The 20,242-nt window shown below is 40.6% G+C and overlaps 1 protein-coding gene across 2 annotated transcripts in view; it reads right to left on the bottom strand.

Annotated features, from left to right (window-relative positions):
* The window catches only part of PLCB1 (phospholipase C beta 1), an 879,212-nt gene that overhangs the window by 119,555 nt on the left and 739,415 nt on the right, over positions 1-20,242 (bottom strand). For both annotated transcript variants that reach the window (XM_043479648.1, XM_043479649.1), the window contains exons 24-27: positions 18,551-18,683; positions 16,608-16,661; positions 13,190-13,409; positions 8,529-8,709 (exon numbers count right to left, since the gene is read on the bottom strand). In XM_043479648.1, coding sequence (XP_043335583.1) covers positions 8,529-8,709; positions 13,190-13,409; positions 16,608-16,661; positions 18,551-18,683 — 588 coding nt within the window. The remainder of the gene's footprint in view (positions 1-8,528; positions 8,710-13,189; positions 13,410-16,607; positions 16,662-18,550; positions 18,684-20,242) is intronic.

The following is a 20,242-nucleotide window of genomic DNA, read 5'->3' on the forward strand; positions in this document are numbered from 1 at the left end:
TTCCTTAACGCAAAATACATTATTTCAAACATCTCTCACTTACCAGATGGAGTGCAATGAGTCTTGTAATTCCAGAGGGCACAAACTAAATTATCAGACTTGTGGATTCTCTTTTTGGAATTATCCTTTAAGCAAAATTTCTTCTGTTCTCTAAGCTCCTTTAAGTTGGTGCAAGATAAGACTATTATTTTCTTTGCCTTGGGGATGGGTTCTGTTTACTGACTCTTTTCCCTTCATCTTACCTAAATAACTATCAATTAACACAAAAAATACACTAAGACATACTGTGCACACACACACACACACACAACAACAGCAACTACATTTGCTTGTTGCTTTAAACTGAAATCCCTAATTACCATTTTAATAGACATGAGAGTTGAATTATCTCTGCAGTCTATAGAAGTCAGAGGGAAACTTAACCAGCATTCTTGTACAAACTCTTTCTTTTAGAAACAAGGATACAGACACTTAAAATGGTGAAATGATTTAGCTCAAGCTGCATAACTAAAAATGGAAGCCATGTCTTCTCACTGTAAATCTTGTGCAAATTGTCCCTTGATAAAAAATGGTGACTATGTTCTAGGTACAGTGTTAAGTTTTCCGTGGATTATTTTATTCAATCTCACATCCAAACTATGAGGGCTATGTGTTGACTTTTGCAAAGAAAAATGGCCCTAATTCTCCACCATTCCGTGCATTCACTCTTTGCCATGACTTGCAGGTCCCCTGAAAGAGATACAGTCTATTTCCCTACCCCTTGTATCTGGGCAAACCTTACGACTTGCTTGGAGGAAGACGTTATAAGACCTGTCAAGAACTTGCCCTGTTCTGCTTGCTCTCAATTAGAATCCTTTCCAACTTCCATACAGACAAGCCCAGGTTAGCCTTGCTGGATGATGAGAGATGTGTGTCAGTCACCTGCCTGGACCAGCTGACAGTCAGCCATACTTCAGGAGCAGAGCCTCTAGGTAACTGGCGACTGAACCACAGACACATGAATGAGCTCAGCCAAGACTAGAAGATCCTTCCAGAAAAGTCAAGTTCAAATTGCTACACAAAGAAACACAGGCTAAATAAATAGCTGTTGTTTTAAGTTTTGAGGTGTTTGTTATGCAACAAAGCTAACAAATACGGATAGGCATACTACTAGAAGGTTTGTCTGTCTTTGCAACTGTGCTCTTAACCATGGTGAGCCCCTGAGGGTAGGGACTACGTTTAGGCTGAGGCCACGGGAATCCCCCCACCAGTATAAGAGCCGTGGTAGGCCTTCAGTAACTATAGCTTATATGATTATATAAGCATATTTTACACTCTCTAATTTGCCCAGCCTCCCAAAATAGTAAATTAAAAGACATAGCATAGACTCTGTAGATCAAAAGAATAAGATAGTCCAACAGAAAAGTAGGTAATGGACATAAATTGTTTGTAGAAAAAAGAAATACAAATGGGCAATTCACACATGGAAATATGTTCATTTTAATCATAATTAAATCAATAGAAATGACAATAAATATCATTTCTATATATTTACCCATATCTATCTATTGATCTGAGCTTCACAGGTGGCACTAGAGTTAAAGAAGCTGCTTGTCAATGCAGGAGACATAGAGACTCAGGTCCAACCCCTGGGTTGGGAAGATCCCTTGGAGGAGGGCACGGCAACCCACTCCAGTGTTCTTAGCACGCACTCACTCACTCACTCACTCAATCTATCTAATCTAGAACAACATCAGTTCAATGAGTTATGCAATGATGATCAGGAACACTGACAAATAAGAACACATTTTGACAAATATTTCATTCTTTATTTCACTACTAAAGCCTTTGATTTATTTGTCATTCCTGTTTTGGTAGAGAAAGTAAAGTTTTCAGGAAAGCTAGATCATCTATTTCTCAAGAAAAATGACCTACATTAAAGTCAGAATATTGGGAAGAAGACAGATCACACCACCACAACCACAGTAGATTAGTTACTTCCTGACACTGAAGTTACTTCTGGCACGTATAGAACCATAGACAGCAGAAAATTCAAGATTGGCTTCCAGAAAGGCTGCAGCAGCAAATAGCACTGACAGAAATAATAAAAAAAGAAGATGGTGAGCTCCCTCAGTCTGTAACAGGACATGAAAAATTTCAATACAAGTTTATATTTGAATTCAAGAATTCCTAGCCAATCCATGTATTGTAAAAAAGCAAAAAGGGGGGGCGGTGCCTTTTACTAAAAGCAGTGATTTGTGCACATTATCTCATTATTTTTTCTTAGAGTTCAATAAAGTGAGGATTATTCTTATCTTCACTGGACAGAGGAGAAAACAGAAGTCCTGAGTGGTCACATAGCTACTCGGTGGGGGAGTGGTGACCAGAAACGATGACATTTGACTCCATACCCTCACTCATCACTGCTTACATCTTGATGGGCCGTTCCGTTAGCAGCTGGTCCATGTCCACCCGGAGCTTTCACTGTGAAACATAACTTTCATTCCCCAGAGTTGACAGGGAACTGGGGCACTCGGTGAACAATCAGCAGGTGCTACTGTGGGTTTGAGGCCCAAGACTGCTTGCCGATGGGACAGACTGGAGGGCACATGAGAATAATCCCAGCCACTGAGAGCCACGTGAAGGAAGGAGAAAGGAACGGCTGGGAACACGTGGGAGACAGAGCATGAGAAAGAGAAGGCAAGGCAGGGAGGAAAGCAAACTAAGCCTCTGCAGAGGGTGGAGAGAAGGGTGCTGGGAGAGGGGATGCCCTGAAAGGGAGAAGGAGGAGGGGAGACGGAACAGAGGGTGGAGAGAAGGGTGCTGGGAGAGGGGATGCCCTGAAAGGGAGGAAGAGGAGGGGAGACGGAACAGAGGGTGGAGAGAAGGGTGCTGGGAGAGGGGATGCCCTGAAAGGGAGAAGAGGAGGGGAGATGGAACAGAGGGTGGACGGAGCAGGGGGGCTAACCCCATGGCAGCTGAGAAGCCACCCCAAGGAAGTCACCGTAAAGCCTCTTCTCCTTGAGCTGTGGGTGTTGTGCCTTGAATGTTGATGCTGGGGCTGATTCTGAGAGTAATCAAGAGCCCTCAGAGGGACCCCCTAAGAATTTCTATTACTTACCAAAATCACATGTAAAATTAAGACCTTACCCTAATGGTATCAGGGTCCGCTTACGGCAGCTGATGAAAAACAGGTAGGTGAGAGCAGACTCCTCAAACATAAGAGTTCTTTCCTGGAACACAGAGCCTTGACTGGGCTCCACAAACCCCCAAGATATTTATGAAGAGTTTTCAGGGAGTGCAAACACTTCAATGGGGTCAGGGAACTGACATTTGTATTTTCACTTACGCCCAACTGAAAGTGTTTGCTTCTATTGTGAACACAGGCAGGAAATCACAGAGGGGATTTCCATAGGATCTGTCCCCTTTATGACCAAGAGATAACCATTCAGCTTGATGGTCAAGGCGTGAGGAGTAGAGACATATTTTCTATCTCAACCAAGAACCTTATGCTTATTCTAAAGTGTGTTTTGAGCAAAGGCTCTAAAACCTGTTTCTGTAACTTTAATGTATAACCAGTCACCTGGGCTTCTTATCAAAATGCAAATTGTGATTTAGCGGGCCTGGGGTGGGACCTGAGACTCTGCACTTCTAACAGACTGGCTTCAGGTGATTTGGGGATCGCGCTGTGAGTAATTAGGCTACAGAGCTGTTTGGACATAGAATTTTAAGGCTAATGATTCTTATTTGGACAGTAGAACAAGTCCTTTGAAGCTACAGAGTATATCAAGCCTGGTGTACCTCCTACGATAACATTAACAGTCACCTCAAAAATATTCTTTTGGTGTTTATCAATTTTTATGGTTACGCAAATTGTCCCCACACCTATGTCTCTGTATCAGTTTGCTGATATCTCTGTGGTTTCATTTCTCACATGGTATCATGACTGGAGTACACGTTCCCTGCGTGTGTGCTGATTATGCCTTTCTCATCTGTATCTCCAGTGTCTATCAGAGGGTTTGGCAGATATTAAGTTGTAATGAACATTTGGCAGGGACTTTATAGATGATGTGGTTTCTTTCTCAATCCTTGAACTGTGGGTTTACATTTGCATTTAATTCCCAAAGCAATTTTAGGAGATAAAATATCTTCCACTTAATTTTCCTCATCACCCAAATACTCCTTTTTACCTGCGGCCTACTTGCTTTTTAATTACACTTCCATTTGTCTCATTTAGCCTAAAAGGCCATTTTTAATTCAGAACCACAACCAAAGATAGGATTGACACTTCCAGGTGTCTTTCAATCAAAAGACTTCCTGGTAGAACAATTTCTAGTTATTACAAATGGGGTTGATAGACAGTTCTGATCCACATGTCAGCTAAAGACATGTCATATAAAAGGAGGACGACCTGAAATGGCTTTAAAATAAACTCTGTGTTGTTCTAAATCCAAGATGTTTGGATCTTAGCCTTCTTAATAAGGGCCCATACAAGTGTGTCCGAAGTCACTGGGGCATTCTCTAACCCCAGATCCACAATCACAGTGGTGACAGAGGTAGCATTTCAAGTAGGTTCCATACATTTGGCCTGAAAGGGCAGACTGGCTTGGACATGTGCATTTGTTTTTCTGAAAACCCTTTAAAGCTTTCACTATGGACTCGCTCATACCTTCCTGGGGAGAAGGGGGCGGAAGCACATGTTCTGGGATTGTCACCTGCACTGGGAGTTTCACCATCTCTCCTGCTCCAGTGGCCTTTCCAGTGAATTTTCCCACCTATAAGTTCAGCTTGGTCTTCTCTAGTTCTCTGCCAACTTCCTCCTTCAGGGGAAAGTCTGTTCCGCAGCTTTCTATGCCCCATCTGGTGGTATCTGATGTGGTATCAACACTCACATATAATTACCCCTGGGACTTTGAGCTTGTGTAGCTGTTTCTTGGGATTTCTGCACCTCATTTCTGAAACTCAAGTCTCCTGGTCCCCAGGAGGCCTTTCTGGAATGTTCAGGTTTCTGTTTGCATTCACACCCCTAATTCTTATTTCAGGAATCTGCTATGAATCCTGGGATTCCCTCTTATTCCACCATACCTCTTCTGAATAACCATGTTTCTTTCCTTGGGTAATGGATCCTGCTGTGGACTGGTGCTCTGAGGAAACGCCAAATGATTACGCCTGGATTGCTTAGTCTTTGTGGTTCAAAAGCTAACTACTTTAGCTTATCGTGGAAACTTGGGAAAGTCACTACATTTCTCTTAAGTTTTTAATCTGCAAAATGGGCTGACAATAGTACCAGCTGGTAGTGTTGTGAAGACTAAATTGGATAATTTCTGTAAATGATTTAGCACAGCATATGGTCCCATGGGGAGTGTTCAATACACAGTTGCTACTTTAATTTTTATGATTGTTATTATTTCTGGAGTCCTAGATCTGGGGGACTGAGAAGACCAATTGTAGTAGGCTGTAGCTCCCAAAGCTATTCTCTCCTGTTAAAATTCACTTGTACTTTCTCAGGTCTGGCCAGGCAATCTCTAGCTTATAGGAAACCTGACCTCTACCCCTGTAATTTCTCTGCTTGATCTTATTTCAATAGTTCAAAAATAAGGCAGCATGTGGAGCTTTGAAAAGTAAATCCTTGAGCCCAACATTTAGGTTTAGAGCAGTGGGTCTCAAAAGGAGGGCCTGGGACCAGAAGCGTCAGCATTGCCAGCCCCATACTAGGCTTGCCGAATTGACAATTCAGCGTAGGGTCCAACAATCTGTGATTTAACCACCCTCCAGGTGATTCTGATGCCTGCTTGGGTTGACACTAACTGACCAAGTGGAATCTGATTTTTGACAAGCTCCTCTTGTGATTTTGACCTGCTCTTTCACATACTATCATTGCAAGCCAGACCGGTTCTAGAACAAAAGCATTACCCTGAACCATCTAATACACAGTCGTGACTAAACCATCCACTGTTTGCCACCTAGCAGCAGAGAAAGCTTCAGAATTCTCTTACATGGAGAGGCCTCCAGCAATGAAATGAACAAATCATATAAACACCTCTTAGAATCCATTTACCCTAGGTACACTAATTTCTATTACGCTTACTCATTTATTTTTGGCATAAACTTATTTTCAAGGCTACTTTATTGCTTGATTCATTTAATGTATCTGTCACCAAACACTTATCATGTCCCTATTATGTGTCAAGCCCTCAACAACAATGAAATGCAAGTTGGTGCAGTCACTATGGAAAACTGTCTGGCAGTTGCTCAAAAAAGTAAAAGTAGACTTGCCATGAGATCCAGCAATGCCACTCCTGGGCATATATCTGGACAAAACTATAACTCCAAAAAAATACATGCATCCATGTGTTCATAGACAATGGCTACTGGCTACTGGGGCTGCTCAGATGGCGTGGTGGTAAAGAATCAGCCTGCCAATGCAGGAGACACAGAGATGTGGGCTCAATCCCTGGGTCAGGAAGAACCATGGAGTAGGAACTCCAATATTCTTGCCTGGAAAATTCCACGGGCAGAGGAGTCTGGTGGGCTATAGTCCAGGGGGTCGCAGAGAGTTGGACACAATTGAACACGGCACAGCAGCAGCATACTGGCTCTTGACAGCGGCCAAGACAGGGAGGCAACCTCAACGCCCCTCTGCAGACGAGCGGATGAAGAGGATGTGGTACGCAGACACAACGGAATGTTACTCGGCCACAGAAGTGAATTAATGCCATTTGCATAGATAAACATTATCGTACTAAATGAAGTTAAGACAGAGAAAGACAAATACCATATGATATCACTTACATATGGAATCTAAAATATGACACAAATGAACCTATCTAGGAAACAGACTCACAGATGCAGAGAACAGACTTGTGTTTGCCAAGAAGAGGTGGGAGAGGGACAGATTGTGAGTTTAGGACTGGTAGATGCAAAGTATTATGTAGACGATGGATAAGCAACAAAGTCCTACTGTATAGCACAGGAAACTATATTTAACATCCTGTGATAGGCCATAATGGAAAAGAATTTTAAAAACATGTATGTATATATATAATTGATGCTTTTGAACTGTGGTGTTGGAGAAGACTCTTGAGAGTCCTTTGGACTGCAAGGAGATCAAACCATTCAATCCTAAAGGAAATCAGTCCTGAATATTCATTGGAAGGATTGATGTTGAAGCTCCAATACTTTCCCCATCTGATGTGCAGAGCTAACTCATTTGAAAAGACCCTGATGCTGGGAAAGATTGAAGGCAGGAGGAGAAGGGGATGACAGAGGATGAGATGGTTAAATGGCATCACCGACTCAATGGACATGAGTTTGAGCAAGCTCTGGGAGTTAGTGATGGACAGGAAAGCCTGGCGTGCTGCAGTCCATGGGGTCGCAAAGGGTTGAACATGACTGAGCAACTGGACTGAACCAAACTGATATATAATGGAATCACTTTGCTGTACAGCAGAAATTAATACAACATCATAAACCAACTATATTTCACTAAAGGGCTTCCCTGGTGGCTCAGATGGTAAAGAATCTGCCCACAATGCTGGAGGCCCAGGTTCTGTCCCTGGGTTGAGAAGATCCCCTGCAGAAGGGAATGGCAACCCACTCCACAGTTCTTGTCCATTATTCCATGGACAGAGGAGCCCAGCAGGCTACAGTCCACGGGGTTGCAAAGAGTCGGACACGACTGAGCAACTAACACTTTCACTTTCATTTTTTTTTAGTTAAAAAAAAATGGGAGTGTCACAATTACTGAGAAAATGTTTTGGAGGACAAAACTGATCATTCATGGAAATGATGGCATTTCCTTTCATAGGGAGCCTCAGAAACTGAGTGGACAACATTCCATGCTGGCCACTTAAATACTGTCTTTTCTAAATTAGGAGAGTGGATTGTATAAATTTTTCTGCTCTCTTTGTACCACTGCAAAGCTACACTACTGCATAAAAACTGAACATTTGCAGTATGTTCTTAATTTTCTTAAATATAAGTGTTTTCCAATTCCTTGTAAGATTTTCAAGATATACCCCCAAATGTTTATAGCCGAAAAATGAATTAGTGAAAATATAAATAAAACATAGCCTCATTGGAGAATAGAGGGGAGTTCAGAAAAGATGCTGGAATAGTGGAATCTATAAAATATTAGTATGGTGGATGCTATTTTGCTCATGTAATTTCCATTTCTAAGAAATGATGACTTTGTTGCTTTTTAAAATCCAGCTCCTGAGTTTTGTATCATGCTTTTATGGGTTAAATCACATGTTAAAATATGGATCTGAGAAACACATCTTACATCTCTCTATAACCTGGCAACAAAATAAGATTATTCAATTAGGAAGCAAAATGAAAGTGCCAGCCAAACTTGCTGCTGCCTCCTGTTACATTATCCAAGAACATCAAACATGTATACCTATGGCCAATTCATGTATGGCCAAAACCATCACAATATTGTAAAGTAACTATCCCTTCAATTAAAATAGGTAAATTAATTTTAACAATATTCTTTATAGAAAAAAAGGTCTGAGTATAGACACAGAAATCACATTTTTCAGGCTTACCAGTTTAATGTGTTCTCGCTTCTGGTATTTTTCGCTATAATACTGCTCTTGTCGAAGATTAAGCAGCTGCTGCTGTTGTTTATCCTTCAGATCTACTAACTTTTGGGTCATTTCGGCATCCAGGGCAGCAAGGTCTTGCTCAATTGTTGAAGAGACATGGTCAGGGCTGCTGGGTTCTGATCTGCAGAGACAAAGAGCTTGGCTCACAAAACATGCAGTTCAGAGCAAGGCAGACAGAGGGCTGCTCAACAAAGTCCTTCCTAGAGAGAGGAATGTGTTTGGAAATAAACAGTCAATAAACCACTTGAGACAGAGGCTGATACCCCAAGGACAAGCTTAGCAACAGAGGGTCTCCAAACATGGAAAGTGGATGAAATCTGTGTTGCTCTACAAAGAGGTAGGGGCTGAAAAGGAAAGCCAGGTAGCTAGGGTTTCTCATGGTGCTGCTGAAGAGGATAAACCTCCTTGGGGAAAAACAATGTCTAATAAGGACTTTTTGAGGCTTTCAATTTTTTTAACATAGAATGTATAACACAATTCCCAACTTCATCTCTTCTATGCATTTCCTATACATTTCTCCCATACACTCAGCATTGATAATGCTGTAGGGGAAGTTAAAAAGGTGCTGAATTTTGCTTCCAGATGATGCAGATTGACAGCAGAGAGCCTATGCAGACGGTATGGCAACACTCCCACCTGACATGTTCTGTTTCTTGACATCTCTTAATAGCAAAGATTTGTCATTAACATAGTTTTCTCTGGGAGCTGAACCAACTTCATTGATATCTCTACCCAAAATGGCACTTTGGTTCCAAGAGAAAGGAGGATGAATTGAGTTCATTATAATATATTTATCAAGAGCTCACTCTGTGGAAGGGGAGTTCCTTTGAGTTATTCATAGAGAATTACACAGATATTTAGAAGTTTAGGACTAATGTTGAAACAAAACAAAGCAATTCTCACTAACTTATTATTGTGCCAAAGTATACAGTGTGGTTCCTTCAAATTTTGTGCTCTTACTTCTTTAGGTCAAATAGAAAGAGAGGCAGTGTTGGAAACAGTGCTAAGAGCAGGTCTCTTCTTTTCATTTACATAGAAACCTCTGCAGGAAGAACCACCCAGAACATCAGATTTCTGTCTCTGCTTTGTGACCGAGCAGAAGAGGTTTCTCGATTCAGCTGGTACTAACTCCTCTTGCTTTCTCTTTGAATTAGGCCAACACAATAGTGCCATATGGGGAAGCAGTTGGTAGAAGCTAGTGTTAAGATCCTAATTTGTCAAATTAGGCATTCAGAATTCCCTCAAAGATCTAAACATCAGCATTGCATGGCAACACCGAAGTGGCCCTCTATTCTGCACGAATACAAGTCTACTCATCAGCATCAGAGTGCAGGAGTGTTGGTGGGTGACCTCCGTCTTGGCACGAACATGGGATACATTTGTCATCTTCTGTAGCAGGAAGTTGGTGCAGCCAGAACAGAAAGGTGATGCTTGAATGAGTGACAGCCACCCCAGCAGAGGCACCGGGGTAACATCTCCTGACCACTCAGCAGGTAACAGGGATGTTCTGCTTGGCTTCTGGCTTTCACAATAAGCCAACTAGAAGGTACAACCACCTCCAGTTTGCATCTGAGGAAACTGAGGTCCAGTAAGGCAGTTTTTCTGAGGACACAGTATGAGGGAGCGGCCGTGCTGCTTACCATAGGACAGCCGTCTAGAAACTGCAAAGTCTATGCTCTGGGAACCACACAGTGTCTGACGGAAACTGTCTTTGAATGATCTGCTCTTTGCATTAGGTGAAAGCTCAGTTAGATGATGGGTATTTGAATAAGAAACTAATCTAATATGATATTGCACACATGAAACTTACAAACCAACGTTACCTCAATAAAAAATACATCTAAAATGTATTTATTAATTCATTTGAAAAGAATAAGCCCATTACAAATTAATACGTATTAATTCCCTGAGCTTCCCTGATGGCTCAGATGGGAAAGAGCTGCCCGCACTGTGGGAGACCTGGGTTCAACCCCTGGGTTGGGGAGATGTCCTGGAAGAGGGCATGGCAACCCACTCCAGTGTTCTTGCTTGGAGAGTCCTCATGGACAGAGGAGCCTGGCGGGGTTGTAAAGAGTCAGACACGACTGAGTGACTAAGCACAGCACACACACACATTAATGTATTTAGTGAAAAATAACTGTACTTTCTAAACACAAAGAAAGTCAGTGGGATTTTATGGACATTATGTCCATTTATTACTCTAAGATGTTCTCAGGATTTTAACATATATCATAGGGAGATGGACAAACATAATCAGATCTCAGTGGCTTTGCCTCTTGGAAAAAAAGTTTCTCCTGATGTATTTTCTGATGTTAGATGCTTAAAAATTTTTATTTGTTTGTTGAAAGAAAGTATAGAAAAATAACCAAGGGATGACGTTTTTGCATCTTCTTCAAAAACAAGGTTGAAGACATGATTCTCTGTTACCTAATGTTGCCTGCATATGATCCAAGAGATGCATTGAAACTTTTTCTTTGTAATTTATTAGTAATACCAGGAAAATGTTTCTTTGTCTTAGAAAATAACCAGATAAGGAGAGTTATCTAACCCATATTTCCTTTTCTCAGAAGCTAAGAGCTAACTTCAGGGTTCAAGGACAGAAATTACATTAAATGGTTAGTGCGATCCAGCTGGAATATAATATGGGCCATGTATTTGATTTTTTTGACATAGCTATCTTAAGAAGAAAAAAGAAATGAGTAAAATAAATTTTAATAATGTCTTTTGCATAGCCTGATCTTTCAATATAGAATTAAAGTAAAATCAGTGTATGTTAATTTAAAAACATGAGTTTTTTAGTGAAGTCTGAATTCTAGTGTGCATCTTGTGCTTGAAAAACATCTTAATTACAGTGTGCCCCTGTTTGTGGCTAGTGACTCGGGTACTAGACAGCAGGTCTGGTAACTGGTAGACAGTCTGTGTGCATATGTGTGTGTGTACGTTTTGGGTTTTTTCCCTACTTTTATAGGATTTCTTTTATGTCTTCTATGATAAGTTACTTCAGTATTCTATTGGAAGTTTGCAGGACATGACTTATAAGTAAATAAATACAGGAATGGACAAATGACTAAATAGATAGCACTAAAATAGAAATTCAAGAGAAGTTTTAGGTCAAGCTTTGACTGAACTGTTTGTAACTGTGGGTAAATGTTAAGCCTTTAGTTTTTGGATTCCTCCTTGAAGAATTGACAGCAGTTCACCTAGATGGCTTCTAAGGCTGCTCCAGGTCTAAAAAATGATGATTTTGCAGATTTTAAAAGCCCATGGACTAGATTTTGATTGTCTTAAAGTAAAGCATATGTTTAAAGTAAAGCGTATGACATATGTTAAGACATATGTCACAAATGCATCTGGAAAAGGCCTCTTACCTCACTCTAACCTGGCATCAGGATTGGAATATTGAGTAAGGAAGTAAAAGGAAGGAATGGTACAGTTTGCCTGACTCAGTTTTTATGCTCTCATATTTTCCCACATCACCACATTAGGCACACTGGGGTGATAACTGAATAGGTCATGTTCATTGCTATGTCCCCACTGGCCAAACAAATGTGTGAGAGATGCTTCTCCCCAGAACTGTCTGAGTACCTGGAGCTGTGGGGCTTAGGCCCTGAAAAAGCATTATCTGGACAGAGTCTTGTGGGTTTCAGATAGGGTAGGAGAGGGTAGTAGAGATGCTCTTTTCAGCAAGGCCAGCTGCCTCTTCAGCGAGGTTCGAGTCCACAACGAAATGTCACATCCCCCAGGCTGCGTGGTGCGTGCTCAGTCGTTCCAGTCCAGTCCATGGACTACACATAACCCATCAGGTGCCTCTGTCCACGGATTTTCCCAGCAAGAATACTAAGTGGGTTGCCATGCTCTCCTCCACGGGGCCTTGCTGACCCCGGGATCAAACTTGTGTCTCCTGCATTGTATAGTAGCTGCAATTCGGCTAGTCAACCAGCTGGTCTTGGGCCTACAGGCTAAAACTCAAGGGTAGAGCTTCCTGTGTATCTAGTCTCAAAATCTGGTCAAATAAAGAAATTCACAAGCAAAAGTGAACTGAGGGGACACCAGAGCTGTAGAGAGAGGAGGGGGTTGGGTGGCTTTCCTTCTTGCAGTGGCATAGATCCAAAACATGGTACAAAACACTGAAAATTCGTCAACTATATTTCAATTAAAACAATCAAGTAAAGGCCACAATATGACAATTTGCAAAGAAGAAATATAAATTGACAATAAATATGCCAAAAATTCAACTTAATAAAAAGAAGTGCAGATTAAGATACTAAAAAGCATCACTTTTTCCTCCACCAATGTGCACTTTCATATCTTGCTGATAGCTACAAACTGAAACAGAACAGTCTTTAAATTGATCTAGGGATCTCATTTCCAGAATTTTAAGAAATAATTCAGAATATGTGAAAGATTTATCGGTACATATTTATCACTACATTTCTTGTAATAGCAAATAATAAAAAACAACCCTTATGTTCAACAATAGAAAATCATTTAGATAAATTGTAGTTTGTCCATTAAAAAAAAAAAACAAACATTGAAAATACACGCAGATGCCTCTCTTCCTTTATACTATAAAACAAAGAAAACATACCCGCTCAACTTACTTTTTCTTATTGTCCTTTTTGGCTGTCTTTTCCAGAGCTGCTCTCCTTCTCAAGTAGTCGTTCTGGATTTCATTGTATTTCGTAGTGTGCTCTTTGATGAGGTCGGTGGTTTTCTTGTGGTGTCTCTTCACCAGCTCTTTCATTTCCTTGTAGTGCTTCTTCTGAAGCTTCACAAACGACTTCTGCTGCTTCAGCTCTTCAATCGTCTGCGCTTCTACTTCTGCAACAAACGGGCATGAGAGCCGAGAGGGCGCGAGGGCCGGGCGCGCAGAGCCGCGGATGCCGGGCAGTCGCCGGTCCGACCCCGGCCCACCGGCTCGGGGGCAGCGCTCGGCGGTCAGAGCGTGCTCCCGGCCGCGGCTATGGCTTGCCAACTTTGTGACCATGTTACTGAACTTCTCAGACTCAGTTTCTTCACCGGTAAGTTTTTTAAACGTTAGGGTTCCCTGGAAACAGGGCCCAAGGGAGGGATTCAGGCTTGTGTGATCTACTGCGGGGCCCTCAGGAGGTGAGTGGGGGCAGCGGGTACCGAAGCGGCCGCCGCTGATGCGGTCTCGGCCGGGGTCTGCCTCTGCCTGGCCCCAGGGGGCGCTCTGGAGCTGCGAACTGGACTACAGAGTCAGTTTCCTCTTGAAGCAACATACTTGGCAATGTCAGTGGGAGAGGCATAAATTGCCTGGAGAGGGGGCTTCCTTTCAGCTGGGGGCAATTTTCTTTCTTTTTTTGATGAAAGATCTCCTGCACAATCTTCAGCTCTCCCTGTGGTTTGCTAATGTTTGCAAATAGCACTTCATCTGCTTTGATACAAATCTTTGATGCCTAGAACATCAAATGCATCAGGGCATTGTCAGAGACACAGCCGTGTAACAAGTAGCTCAAAGGGATATAATGAGACATGCTGCATGCTCGAGTACCTCACACGGCAGCTAGATATTTCTCAGATGAGAAATCCCTCTTCCTGATCAGTGTGCCTTCCATGAAGGCAGTTTTCAAAAGCAGAGGAACTCCTGAGCTGTTAGCAACCAACGTTCACTACAGCTGGGAGCTGGGTGCACCAGATGGTAGAGGCAACTTGGGTGGGCACCAAAAGGATTCACTTTAAGGATCCCACACTTTCTATTTCTTAAGGTTGTTACGGTGATGATGAAATGAAAGAATTAATGCAGTTTTTAACAGTTTCTGGCTTAACAAATGTCTGCACAGGTTCTTGAACACCATTTCTCAGGGGCACTATTCACAGGATAGACATAATAGGTTTGTATGTTTATCACAACATTGCTGCAGTATAAATCAGTAAGATGAAGGAAGGTCCTTGCTGTGATTTGCCCAAAGGGACCATGAGGTTAGTGGTAGCTTACATGACTACATAGTGTTTTATTTAATGCTAAGAAAACACTTAATGTGACAGAACTTGATCTTAAAACAGTCTGTATTTTATTGATTTATTTAATCAATTTTAGAATATGCACTTAAAAATATGTTAACATTTCTAAAACTAAGATGCATCATATAGTCAATGGATAGTCACAATTTGTTGGTGTTTTTCCTTCTTGGCAGTCCATGAGTAACGGGGTACCTTAAAATGGACGGTGCCTTAAATTCAATGAATTATCATTTATTTAGACCTGGATTAAGTCACGGTTCACATGTTTCCAATCCTTTGATGTGAACTTTCCACTTCTGGGAACAGAGATAAGTTATTATAAATATTTAGCACTGTCAAGAGATTCAGAGATAATATATGCCGTGAATAACAACAGACCTAAACAGAAAATGAAATGTCTAGTGGATAAACATTGATATCAGAGTAATAATTTATGTTCTTAAATGCTAAGGTCTTTAAGCAATTGAAATATGCTTCCCTTTTAATAATGGATCTATTCTCCTGACATTCAGTTCCTTTTCAGAAGGAGGCTGGGGAGAGAAACAGGTCCATTTGTTTAAAGGTTTCCCTCAGGCCCAAATGGACTCATTATGGTTGCATAATGACTTATTATGTTAAAATTTATAATCCTAAGGAATCACTGCCGTTTTGGTGACATATTCAACCCCACTTATTTAAAAATGATGTGCAATGTGTCAGCTGTGGCAAGTTTAGGAACGAGGTTCCAGGTGTTCTAACTTATGATTAAAAATAATCCCACTGAAACTACTACTTTTAAAAAAATCTGTGAATAAAAGGCTAATTTTTGAATATGTCCTTAAACATAAAGAAAATGTCCATTTATATAAAGAAATAGATAGCACTCATAAACAAACCACCCTGATATAATCACTGCTAATATATCGATACAAATACCCACTTTTCATTTATGCATTTGTGTATTTTTAAATAATATTACAATCATGCTCTGATTTATTTCTTTTTCTCTTGTTTTATGTGTGAACACTTCATTGTTTCTCATGGAATGAAGTCTATAAACACATGTTTTCATACATTCCTAAAATAATTTTTGATGCATATTTTAGGTGTTATTTTGGTGAAATCATAAATACACATTCCTTTCAATTTTCACAAAGTGAACAGGCTTCTATAGCCACCACTTAGACCAAAATCAGGATATTATCAGAACCCCAGAGGCCTCTTTGTGATTCCTGCCCTCACACCCACCCTCCATGTAGAATCCAATCCTTGTTTCTAAGAACACAAATTACTTTTGCCTGTTTTTGAACTTTATGTAGCTGGAATCATAAAGAATGTGCTCTTTTGTGCCTGTCCTCCTTTCTCCAACATTATGCTTATAAATTTTATCCATGTAGTTCTGTGTAATTGTAGTTTATATCTACAGATGAATCCTATTTTATTCTGTCACTAAATCACAATTTATTTATCCACTCTACTGGTTATGGATATTTGGGTTGTTTACGGTTTGGGCTTCTGACCCATAGTTCTGCTTTTGGTGTACATTTCTGTTGTATGTTGGGCCAACATGCTACATACTGCTATACACCACTCACTTTATTAAAGAAAGCTCATACCAATTTTAGTCCTACTAGTTTAAGAAACGTACTGACTATAAAATAGTTCCAAACTGTATTATCATTCTTAAATACCGTGTATTCTATGGTCACAAATAGTCTGTGTTCTGCATTTCTAAAACATGCTTTATTTTGGGTGCTTCGGGAAGACTGCATTCCTGTTCATTGGATCACATTTCCAACATGAAACTACTCCTTGATTCCAAAATATATGAAAGTACGTAATTTTTTATATCAATAAGGTCCTATCTGCCAAGTATGGTTACTTCTCTGTGATTACATTATGTAACATGGGTTGAACCAGGATATATCTGTAGATGGTTTTAGAAAAGAAATACCAATCATGTTATATTTCAAAGACAAAATTTCCTCCCCTCTAAATACTTAAACTGTGTAATATTCAGGTGCCTAAATCCATAGGGGGGAAGATGGTATTTACCTGTTAAAACACTCTGAATAAGATCTTCTGTTTTGGCAGGTGCCTTTACAGAACCTAAAATAAGAAGACAAAATAAATAGCCTCCTATAACTTTTAAAATTATCTTCTTCCTGTAAAACAAGGTTTGACTCTGGTCTCTAAGTTTCTTTATTACAGATTACAAATTCCTGAAGAAAATTATAATAAAAACTTTCTAAGAAATGTCTTCACTTTGTAATTTTGTGTCAAACAAATTAAATGTGAATCTATGTGCTCCATTTATAGAGAGAAAGGACATCTCTCCACTTTGAATCAAAACTCTGTCAACAAATTCGGTTTTGACAATGCTACTGCCACCTTCTGGCAAAATCAGGAATGACAAGTGGTCTTTTACAAAGACCACTGGTAGGTCAGCGGGCAGGAACAAAGTGGCAGGCAAGACCTATTGGGTGCCAAAGTCACTGGTCAAAAGTTTAAGGAGAAACAGGATAGTCTCATGGTCTTGAAGTCTCTCCCCCAAGATACAGGGAGAAAGGGGAAAAGTACAACTATAAAGGGGGAAAGTACAACTCTAAGTGGAGAAATCAGGCAGATGGCACCTTAACCAAGTGACCCAACATGAGGTACAACAACATCAGGTGTTCCTGACATGATGCTCTGAGAACAGCATCATTTCTGTGACGTTCCTGTCACAAATGCACACCTCCAATCTAACCATGAGAAGGCATCAGGCCAATCCAAACTGAGGGGCCATCTATAAAATAGCGGACCAGTGCTCTAAAAGTGCACAGGGCGTGGAAAAATGAACAGACTGAGGGACTGCTGCAGATTCAAAGAGGCTAAGGACACATGCCAATTAATACAGTGTGGGGTCCTGAGTTGGAACCTGGAACAATAAAGACTTAAGTGGAAGGCAGGTGAAGTTCAAAGTCTATGGTTTAATTCAAGGCATTGTGCCAATTTTAATTTCCTGGTCTGACTCTGACAGATGTTACCACCAGAGAAGAGGAGTCCATTTTGGTAATGTATTCTGTGTTATTTTAAAAATGATTCTGTAAGTCAAATGATTCTAAAACACCCAGTTAAAAAAAATCAAATGCTGAAATGCTAAGTTTTCTCTTACTCTCAAAAGCACAAAGTTATTCGCTATTTAAATGACTTATTCATATCCTAGAGACACAGAGAATGTTTGTACTTGGCACATAAAATCTTCATTTGAAAATATCACTTCTTGTTTATACGTAAGCCACTCCTTAATATTCTTAATCTCAAGAATCTCCTTTCTTAAGTAGCCTCAGTAGGAGCAGAGAAGCTAAAGGGAAGAATTTTAGGATCATGGAGAATGGTGTCAGTCTTGCCTTCACTCTACATTAGCAACGTGGCCTTCGAGAAGTAACTTATTTCTGCAATTTAAAACTGCAGTTTATTCATCTGTACTACGGGGATGATGGTGGAATCAGCCCTCAGAGGCTTGGTCTGAGAGTGAAATGAGATAATCCGTGGGAAGGGCTGAGCATGCTCAGCACGTGGTTGGCACTTAAAATTAGTGAAAAGTGAGTTGGAGAAAGACGGGAAGGAATTCTTGGTAGAGACTTAACTTAGTGAAGTAGAACTAATAATGTACTTCTAAAGCATAAAGTATAAGGTGTTTGAAGAGCCCCTCACACACCCTGCCAGCAGATGGACCAAAATCCATCACTAAATAAAGACATGCGGAAGCTGGGTGATACTTTGTTTTGGTTTCACAAGTTATCAGCAGAGCCAGCACTTACAAGTCTCATAAGAAGGCCTTACGAGTCCTCCCTCCCTTCTGTCATTCATCCTCAGCAAACATTTCTGGACTGCCTCCTAGTCCATGTATCCCCCTTGTCTGGTGATGCTAACTCAGTCATGCTGCCCCTTTTGGTGTGGATGCACTAGAGACTGCTGGTTACGTAGGACAGCTCTTTCCTCGGAATGTTTACCTGGAGCTGGTTGGCTGTGGAGAGCCTGGGAGGGTGGTTTGGGTGTCAGGGACGTCGTGTGATTCACCCCGTTTTCTGCTGGAGTTGGCCTGGCTTCACTCGGAGCTTCTGACGGTGTTTCCCCAGGATCAGCCTAAAATCATAGACATCCTTTTGTTTTCCACACTTCTTACTGTTCTTTTGTTACCTTCTGAAACCCACAAAGTTACAATTGATACCATATCCACAACTCATTTGGACTCTGAAATATCACATCTGAAACTATGTGGAGAGCAGGGTAAAAACAGCATGGTATTGAACCATGATTGTGGTAGGTTAATTGTATTAAAGGCCCAATATCTACGCCTTCTGCTGTTCCTGGCCCTTGAGTGTGTCCTCCCATACTGACAGTGGAATTGAGCATGAGATTTGCTTTGGTCAAATGAAAGAGTAGCAAACTTAATGTCAGCAATGGATTGAAAAGCCATGTGCAAATGTTTCTTCTCTTTCTCAGACCCTTTCTATAGCCATGGAGCATGAGAATCCACGTGGAGGCAAGCTGAGTCAAATAGGCAAGGACATCCTGGACCAGGCAGCCCCATGCTGACCATGGAAACTTAAGTGAGTCTAGCTCAGATGAGCTTAGTCCAGATCAACAGAACTGCTCAGCTAACTAAATGACTCATGAACAATAATAAGCAGTTGGTGTTGTAAGCCACTAAATTGGAGGACTATTTGTTACGCAGCGGTAGCCAATTGACAGTGCTTATAAGCATAGATTTTAGAGTCAGACTTATCTGGGTTATAAGGCCCTGCCACTTATTAATGGTGTGATATTGAGCAAGTCACTTAATTGTCTGCCGCTCACTTTTATCATCTTTATTGATGAGGATATGTATTGGACTGGCCAAAAAGTTCATTTGCATTTTTTGAAACACAAAAAACTCAAACAAACTTTTTGGCCAACTCCATATGTACTGGGGATCATAATACTATCTACATGGTAACATTGCTTAGAGAATCAAATAAGTTACTATTTATAAAGTGCTTAGAATAATTCCCGGCACAGACAAAATATGTGCATGTTAAACAGACAAGACATTTAAGCTTGTATAACACTACCAGTGAATAATAGTAACAAATACCTTAACACCTGTGAAATCTTTACTCCATTCCCTACAGCAGCATGTCTGCTATGCGCTATGCAAACATTTAATGTTTGATGAATAAATGTTCATCTTTATAAAAACAGTTGCCTCCATGATTATATACCATCTTGGTGCTTTCTGGGGTTCTGCAATTCTTTTCTCAGAATTACCTTCTGAGTTCAGGGCAGATTTTCCTGATGATGAGGCTACCCCAATGCTCTATTTTGTAGTATCATTAAAAATATATATTAGGAAATGGCCAGAAGTCATTTGGAGCCCAGTGTTGTGACATTTTGTCATGTAATTACAGAAAGCAGGTTGTCTTACAATAGCATTTTTAGAAAATGTAATATGAGAATGAAAATAATTACTCTCATTGTCACAAGTGGCTTTTTTAAAATTTGTTTTAATTGGAGGCTAATTACTTTACAATATCGTAGTGGTTTTTGCCATACAAGTGGCTTTTAATCTGTCCCCCAAAGCATCTTTAAAACACATGTTCCACCACTGCTTTTGGTGATGGATGGCAAACTTATTCTAATTCAGCAAACAACCCCCGTTTACC

This window comes from Cervus canadensis, chromosome 10 (assembly GCF_019320065.1).
Source record: "Cervus canadensis isolate Bull #8, Minnesota chromosome 10, ASM1932006v1, whole genome shotgun sequence".
Classification (NCBI taxonomy): domain Eukaryota; kingdom Metazoa; phylum Chordata; class Mammalia; order Artiodactyla; family Cervidae; genus Cervus; species Cervus canadensis.